This window comes from Coffea eugenioides, chromosome 4 (genome assembly GCF_003713205.1).
Source record: "Coffea eugenioides isolate CCC68of chromosome 4, Ceug_1.0, whole genome shotgun sequence".
NCBI lineage: Eukaryota > Viridiplantae > Streptophyta > Magnoliopsida > Gentianales > Rubiaceae > Coffea > Coffea eugenioides.
The window spans coordinates 38847410-38856288 of record NC_040038.1 but is presented as its reverse complement, the minus strand read 5'-3'; the positions used below and the strand labels follow the sequence as shown (position 1 = coordinate 38856288).

General features: G+C 32.0%; 1 protein-coding gene across 1 annotated transcript; it reads right to left on the bottom strand.

Annotated features, from left to right (window-relative positions):
• Positions 1 to 223: 223 nt before the first annotated feature.
• On the bottom strand, positions 224 to 1867 carry LOC113768525. The gene has a single exon (XM_027312926.1). It carries the CDS (start codon positions 1642 to 1644, stop codon positions 637 to 639), a length of 1008 nt encoding a protein of 335 aa, XP_027168727.1. The 5' UTR covers positions 1645 to 1867; the 3' UTR covers positions 224 to 636.
• Between the last annotated feature and the right edge of the window lie 7012 nt (positions 1868 to 8879).

Here is an 8879-nt window from a genome sequence, read left to right as displayed (position 1 = left end):
TATAATCCAAATGGGCTCTTTAGAAGGTGCCAAAACTCAAAATTAATCTTTTTTTTTCCTCTTTCTACAACCCCCCCCCCCCCCCCCGGGGGGGGTCCAAAAAAAAACAATAGGATTAGAAGTTCACTTTCAATTACTCAAACCAAAATATATCTCACAAATTCCAATTTTACATTGCTAAGGTGCATTTTCTCTGGGCAACGAAATCAATACTTTCAATTGATTGAAGTGTTTTGATTTTTCCACTTCTTGAGAATTCATCACAAGATCAACCTTAAATTAACAGCTGATCAGGAGAAAAAAAAAAGAAAAAGAAAACTATAAACTAACAGCATTCTTGCCTCAAGTATTTCCAGAGCCGTAGAAAGAAAAATGGAAAAAAAAAAAAAAAAAAAAAAAGAAGAAGAGGAGAATCAATAAATAGAGAATGACTTGGCTTTGTTGCCTCCAATGTATCTTCAATCCTTCACTCGTCAGATCCAGAAACATGTAAATCTCTGTACCAGATAATGCTAATTAACTAGAATTTGCTCTATGAACAGTAAATAATTCTGCACATACTTTTCTTTGTTACCGAATCCATGTGTGTAAATGAATAGCAGCAAAGAATCCTGTTTCTTGCCAGGAAGAGAAGTACTAAGCAAGATCATCTAACGCCTTCGATTTTGCAAAATAATTGACATCCTCATCTTCAAATTCAATCAGGTAACTATGAGAATATCCATTCTCTTGATCTATTTGAATTGAGGCTTTACAGCTTCTGTAGAGCACACAACCAACAACTGTATCCAGGACAAGGAGAACTGAGTACAGGTAGGCGATGAACATTCCCTCGAAAACAATAGAAGATACGGGAGATTCAGCATGATGATAAGCTCTAACTACTCGATACTGAAACAAAGCTTCAATTGCAGCTAGGGCCATGTTGATGGGCAGAGCCAAGGATAATGCTGTGGCAGATCTTCCCCTGATCAGCACACATGCCTTGAGAATTGCAATATATCCACCAGTGTTTTCTATTCCTGACAATATCAGTCCTAAATTGCAGATAATGAGGGTATTGGCAAGAATGATGGAGTAAAGAACAGCGCCTGTAGCTGAAAAGAGGAGGAGCATTTTTGGGTTCAAAAGGCCTAATCCATCAAGACAATTAAATGCAAAGAATAGGAGACAGAAGCAGGTTGCATTTGCAGAGATGATAACTAGCATGTTGCAGATTTGTGTAAGAAAAAGAGGACTATATAGTGATAGAAAAGAGGCAAACTTGGGTTCTGCAGTCGGTTTATGGTTGCAGAAGAATTGAATTATGAATGCCTTAGCAAAGAGAAGGAAGGTCAAGGTGAAAGGAACAACAACAAAAGATGTGGCAATAGTCTGAGAAAGCTTAAGGTTAAGGATGAAAAAGAATTCTGAGGATCGCGGGAACCCTGCAGCATTGAAGAGGGATTGCAAGCGTTTCTGGATTACCTGAAGAAGAGAAGAGGAGGGAATTGAAGCTTCCGAGAGGAGAACAAGTGCTGCAAAAGGAAAGGCAAGAAGTGCAGCAGTTGTGGTGAAAAATTGATACTTCTGAAGGAAAGTATAGATGGATCTTCTCATAATCCTCACTGTATTTGCCATTGGATATCTTGGACACTGTTCCATTAGTATTTTGGGATGGAAATCAAATTGGTGTTTCAGAAGTAGTAGGCTGAGATATCAAAGGGAGGGACTGTTGTGGTGGGAACTGAGGTTTCAATCCTCCTCTATATCAGTTCATCTTTCCCCAGTGGAATTGGTTGCCCTGTCTGTAATGGTAGTTTGGAAGAGTTTGGAAGTAGGTATCTTGATAAAGAATGGATGGATAGGCCAACAACTAAAATCTAACAAATCCCACACAAGTGAAATTGTTTGAGCTTTGGTTTCACCTATGAATTTGTTGGAACTCATTGTAAAAATCTAGTCTTCGTGATCTCCCGAACTCATATTGATTAGTTGGCTAACTTAGGAGGTTGGAAAGACCACCTTCTCATGATTAAAAAAAATACTAGCATTATGACATGTATGACCGACCCTATTTCACTGCCATGGCATTTTCATGTCTTGCTTGCTGATGAAAATTTGGCCAATTGTGATGACTTATTTTACACTCCATATTACCATTTTTTTTTTTTTTATAATGCCATGCACTTTTGATGTTGGTAAAAAATTTGGCCAGGATCCACATCAAGCAAAGGTGAATCATGTACTTGTATAAACAATTCTCATTTCTTTTTTTGTTCTACACCTCTTCAAGAAAGCAACCTCTCTCAACCCAACTCACCATATCCCAACTCTCCCTCCTCCTTTAAGTGGGTATTAATGACAAAAAAAAAAAAAAGAAGTTCAATTACATCATTTAGTAAACAATAAGCATGAAACTGAAACAAATGTGAAAAGGGATAATTACACTTTCAGTCCCAAATGTTTGCACAAACCCTTAACTCTTCCCATGAAAATGAATCAGTCCCTTAAGTTTTCAATTTTCATAAGTCTCACTGTTGAAGACCAACAAACAGCCCATGGTTGACTTATTTAATTAACTAGCTTGTACCCTAATTTCTGTCCAATTTTCCTAGCTGAAATTATTATTATTACTAACCAAAAAATGAAAGAAAAAGAATAGTAGTCATAAAGTGACACGGTTCATGTAGCTTTTTTTTCCCCTAGTAGATATTAGTTAACATGCATAAGCTTTTTCTTGAATTGTCAATATCTGTATTTAGTTAAAGAACCACCAAAAGCAATTCTTGCAGAATTTGATAGTGAAATTGGTCAATCATCTTATCCTTGATGACTCAAAAATGCAATTAGCCCTGTTGGAAATTTTGCATGTGCTGTATAGCTCTAATTACAATGGCAATTGTCGACCTGCATCATGAAAAATGCCAAACTTAAATTATACCATCCACTTAAGAATTTTCCCAATTTTGCTCATGTGATTTTGCCGTCCACTAAGCTTTATTTAGAAAAGGGACTTCAACAATTGCATGGGGTTTCTCAAAATCCTTATGTTTGTGGAAAGGCTTTGCTTCTTGTGGATACATCCAAAAGTAGTTTTATTACTGCTTTTGGGATAGAAAACTTTTTAAATGTTAAAAAAGAAGACTATAACTCTTTTTTATTTTTAAACAACCACTAACTAAATCACATCTATACTATGAACCACTCAATTTGATGTTTCTATAATAAATTAATCAATTGAGTTGTGGGTTTTGTTAGAACTTATCTGACACTACATAGTTTTGCCTTAATTGACTAATCGTTCTTAATTAGAGATCTGATGCTGTTTTAGTACCAAAAATGAAGAGAAATCCACTATACTGGTGTATGATAGGGCGACTGTTGGGGATTCTTCAACAAATTGTCATTATTTTAGTTAATTACTAATTGTCAACTATTTAAAATATTGCACAAACATAAAGAAATTGGATTATTTACCACTTCAGAAGACTGTGATATCGAATCTTTTAATTTTTAACCTAAAGGATGATCAGTCTCATGAATTGTCATTATTTTAGATAATTACTAGATGTCTAACTATTTAAAAAATTGTACGAACATAAAGAAATTGGATTATTTACCACTTCAGCAGATTTTGATATCCAATACTTTAACCTAAAAGATGACCATTCACATGCAATACACATATTCCCGGCGCGTACTATGCCAACAACGAAATTTAATCCTAGCCTCGTTTCAAAACATAAAAACCAATTCCAATGTTCTAATTATCAGATAAAAATATTCATTCCAATGTATTTTGATATCGATTGGAATTTCTTTGCTTGCAAGGAAATATTTCAGACAATCAGCAACTCCAAATGATTGGGCAAAAGGAAATGGCAGAGATGCAGTTTGAAAATATCTATAGCTAGTTCAGGAGTTTCAATCAGATATAGTAGATAGCAACCCTCTTACCATCTAATTGTATTATTTAAATTACGTAATTTAATCATTTAAAAAAATTAATCATGCCTTGGTGGTTTGGAAATGGAATTAATGGAGAGTTTATTTAATTTATACAGTATTAGCTAGGCCGTGGTCCATTAAGAAGATAGTGAAAATGAGGCATCATTCATCATGATGAGGTTGGTCTGCAGTTTGTGATCAAAATATTTAGATAATTATTGATTAGTTAAGTGTCCCTTTCTCTCTCTTATGAGGTTACCAAATCACTTGATAGCTGATTAGTTAAGAATCCACAGCAAAGTATCCCTCTCTGGGGTTGTTTACGTTGAAAGGAATGTGTATAGGGCCACACTGAAAATTCTAACAACTAAAACAAGAATAAGGTCAATATACCTCATGATCTCCCCAAACAGATAAAGATCCAAGTCAAACACTGAAATGCATGTGAAATTTCACATGTATGTAATTTAAAAGTCTACTGGAATGCTAGCTATTTGACAAATGGATTATAATCTAATAGCTTAAAATTATATTTTGGCTCTGAAATCATAAATGCACTTTTACCTCAGTTGTTATGGATTTCATTGTGAAATCATAAATTCTATAGTGTTCTCAACTATAAAACCTATCATACTTCAATCCTTCTATTTCAATTTCGAACACTTTACTCTTGTAAGTAAGAAATTCATCACACTTCAATTCTTAAATTTTGAGCATTACTTGCTACTATTCCGTTCGTTTTTATAATTTTTTACAACGAATTTCATATTTTAAGGGGCAAATTATCTAAAATTGAAATTTAAGGTCTAAACTAATATCCTAAGAAGCTCAGAACATGTAGTTAAGACAATACAATCACAACAATCTTACTACCATCCAGCTAATGCTTGGAACCTTTTGTTTGAAATATACCCTTTCTCATGCTTTTGGGTGACCATACATTTCATTAGTCAAGTACTACAGTTGAGATTTTTTATCAAAAACAAAAAGCGATAAAAAAAAAGGTGCTATAGTTGAGATTTGCCTCAGACGACCAATCGAGTATAATTAATGCAGCACACATGCACTAGAAGTAAACTCTTGAAATCCTTTTTTTTTTTTTCTTTTTTTTTCGATACAGGAGTGTCCGGGTCAATCCTTACGGGGCTCGACTAATCCCCTGCGGCCCGGGCCTTGGCGCCCCAACCCGACCCAAGCACGGTAAGTGCGCGGAGGAATCCAGCAGCGCAGGGACTCGAACCTGGGACCTAGAGGTTTATCAGGAGGAAGTGCCGCCGCTGGACCATTCACGCGGGGGCTAAACTCTTGAAATCCATTGATACACATTCTTATCAACAACTCAAAGTAGGTGGACCTCGTGTGGTTTGTGCAGTAACCAATGATCGTAGGTTTTGTGCCTTCTTGTCTAAAAATTGTAGTCAAGAATTAGATTAACAATGGGACGATGTCGATGTTTTTCTTTCTTTCTTCTGTTTTGAGTTTTCAGGTGTTCACATATTTATTGTCTATGCCAAATGAAGCCAAAAAAATGCCTTAGAATTTCAGTAAGGGGCATGACACTCTCAAATTGGAAATTGACAGAATTGTAATTGACAGAATGACCATTTGTGATATTCTCAAATGGGAAACAGACAATTTGGTGTTTTACGGACATAATAGTATAATATTACATATTTGAACTTTGTCAATTACGTCATACTCACAATTGTCTTTTTTTTAAAAAATTTTTTTAAAGTGTAAGTAGCAGATATCAAATCCGAAACCTCTCACTTAGGTTCCCCCCATAATTGGCTTTGTTTAAATTATATTCTACTAACAATGATTGAATAGTTTAGGATACTTTGTCCTTGTTTTTCTCCTCTAGATAAAACCAAACAAGAAAAAAAAAATTTAATGGCAATGCCATAATTAAAAAATTGGTAGTTAGAGTCGGTTGCACGCAAGATTTTAAAATACCATTTTGTTTCCCCTTGAATATTTTCAGACTTTCACTTCTAATTTCTAATGGATTATATTTGGCCTGCTAAAGTTTCAAGGCCCCCAGGGCATAGTTCTTGTGTCTGCCTCCAATAGCTAGCAAACTACTATGCAAGTTTCTTGTAGGTTGTATCACTGAATTAGTACAGGGCATTACTAAGTGCAACATTTTAAATTTTTCAATGTAAACTTCCAGCAATATCAACATCAGTTGTTTCTATATATATATATATATATTTTTTCATTAGGTGGCTTGCCATTTTTTCTAATCAAATAAAATTGTGTATTGGTTGATAGCCAAATTGTGCTATCTTATTGGTTTTGTCCTTTACATATATATTAATCCTGAACCAGAACCTACCAATGATGTAAGGCAAATATATGTATGATAATCTCCTGAAAAGAATTTGTCATTAGGATAACCCCTTTTGCATATAAATGAAAACAACTTTGAAGTGTATTTGTATTGAATTTTATTTTATTTTTTATTTTTGGTAAAGATGAAAAGTATGTTGGATGTCCGTCTCAATGATTTGATCAATTAAAAGACCACAAATAGAGGACACATTGAAATCATGAATAAATGGTATCTTTCGTCTAATTGATGACAAATGTATTATGTATTAAGCATGTGTAAAAATTAGGGATAATTTCAAAAACCTCCCTTGAGATTTCTGACAATTTCACTGAGAAAATTAAACCTATCTCCCTTGATTTGATAGTTTTAGTAACAAAACCTTAAAATAATATTGACTTGGTCAAATTTTTAAATGAATACCCAAAATGCCTTTGTATAATGAGTTTTAATTTACTTTCCTATGTAATTATAAGATTATATAGTATAATTATAAGAAAATGTGCCAAAATTTTTATGCTCATACCTATTATTTGATAAACAACTATAATAATAATTTTATCACTATGATCGAATACTTTTGATGGTATTTTATCATAGATTTAAATTTATAAGATAGAAAAGAAATGTTGAAATAATTTATTTAGAGTTTATGAATTTTTTGAGTAGTGGGATCATCATCATTTAGTAGTGATTTTAGGCCATTTCCTTTTGATTTATTGTTAATTTTAATATAAAAAATAGAAAACAAAGATCAACAAAAACATTGGATTGCATATAAAGTTAATTCATAAAAAAAATCACTAGTTCAACATTTGATTACAATAAAAACTAGAGGTAATAGTGATAGTTCTACAGTTTTATTAGCAAAAAGTTAAAAAAAAAAAGGAATAAGAAAGAAAAAGAATAAAAAAATAATTTTAAAAGTCATTCTAAGTATAAACATACCAAACAAGGGAATTTTATTAAAATATTTAAGGATAGTATTGTCATTTTAAATGACAAGGGAGGTATGTATAATTTTTTAAATCTCAAGGGAGCTAAATGAAATTGTTAAAAACCTCAAAGGGAGGTTTCTGAAATTATCCCTAAAAATTATTAAACAAGAAAGTAGTATGAACATATAAAACACTTAACTTTATTTTATAGGTTACCTCCTGAAATCCATAGTAAACAAGAAGAAGATGGCACCTCCAACTCTCGATTTTGTGAATTCGTTTAGACAGGGAAACAATGTTGCGTTTGTCTTGTTCGTTCATTGTTTTGCCAGTTGTGGTTGATTTTCCCATTTGGGAACTCTTATTTATTAAGAAAAACTCTTACTCAACTATGCACTAGTGCATCATGAATGCTTTGGAACAGCTAAGTCAAATAACAATAACCAGCATATTATACTGCGAAAGTCTATTTTATTACATGAGTTAGTGATTTTTTTCCCATTTTAAAATTAAGTGTCTTCCTATTAAAGGAACCTTGGCAACAGATTCGTATTTGAATAAAATTTGACGAAGAGAATTTATCATCTAATGCGTATGGTTTTCATCTATCTATATCGTTAATGTTAAATGTCTATAACATGCAGTGACGGAGCCAGGATTTTTTCCTTGGGGGGGCCAAAATTTTTTCGAACAAAATTACCTTAATATGTTATGTTTAAAATAATTTTCATTTATTTAAATATATGACATCTTAAAATATTAAATATTAACTTTAATTATAAATGTATGTCTATTTCATAAATATATAACATAGTCATAACTAAAATTAAGACAAGAAATAACCTTTGATTAAATATCTTATAATATCACAAACCACCTAAGTTGCACATTATGAGAAAATGCTCCAATATGTCACTTGTACAAAAACAAATATATAACTATTTTCAATTAAAAAAAGATAAAAGTTATGTTAGCATACCTTGAAACTTCATCCTCTTTTATTAAAAATAAATTGAGATTTACGTTCTTTTATAGAATTAAATTCATGTATAATTGAATCAATGCTAAATTTTCGAACAACTTCCTTTTTTTATGTACATTGTTGGGCAATCATTCAAGAAATTATCCATTATCTTGTTTTGGAGTTTTGTTTTGATTATCTTCATAATTGAAAATGTCCATTCTATAGACTATAGAATGGAGCCAGGATTTTTTCCTTTGGGGGGGGGGGAATTTTTCTGAACAAAATCATCTTAATATGTTATATTCAAAATAATTTTCATCTATTTAAATATATGACATCTTAAAATATCAAATATTAATTTTAATTATAAAGGTATGTCTATTTCATAAATATGCAGCATAGTCATAACAAAAATTAGTATAAGAAATAACCTTTAATTAAATATCTTATAAGATCACAAATTACCCAAATTGTACATTATGAGAAAATGCTCCAATATGTCACTTGTGCAAAAACAAAAATATAACTATTTTCAATTAATAAAAGATAAAAGTTATGTTAGCATACCTTGAATTTCAACCTCTTTTTTTAAAAGTAAACTGAGCTTTACGTTCTTTCATAGAACTAAATTCATCTATAATTGAATCAATACTAAATTTTTGAACAACTTCCCTTTTTTTATGTACATTGTTAGATAATCATTCAAGAAATTATT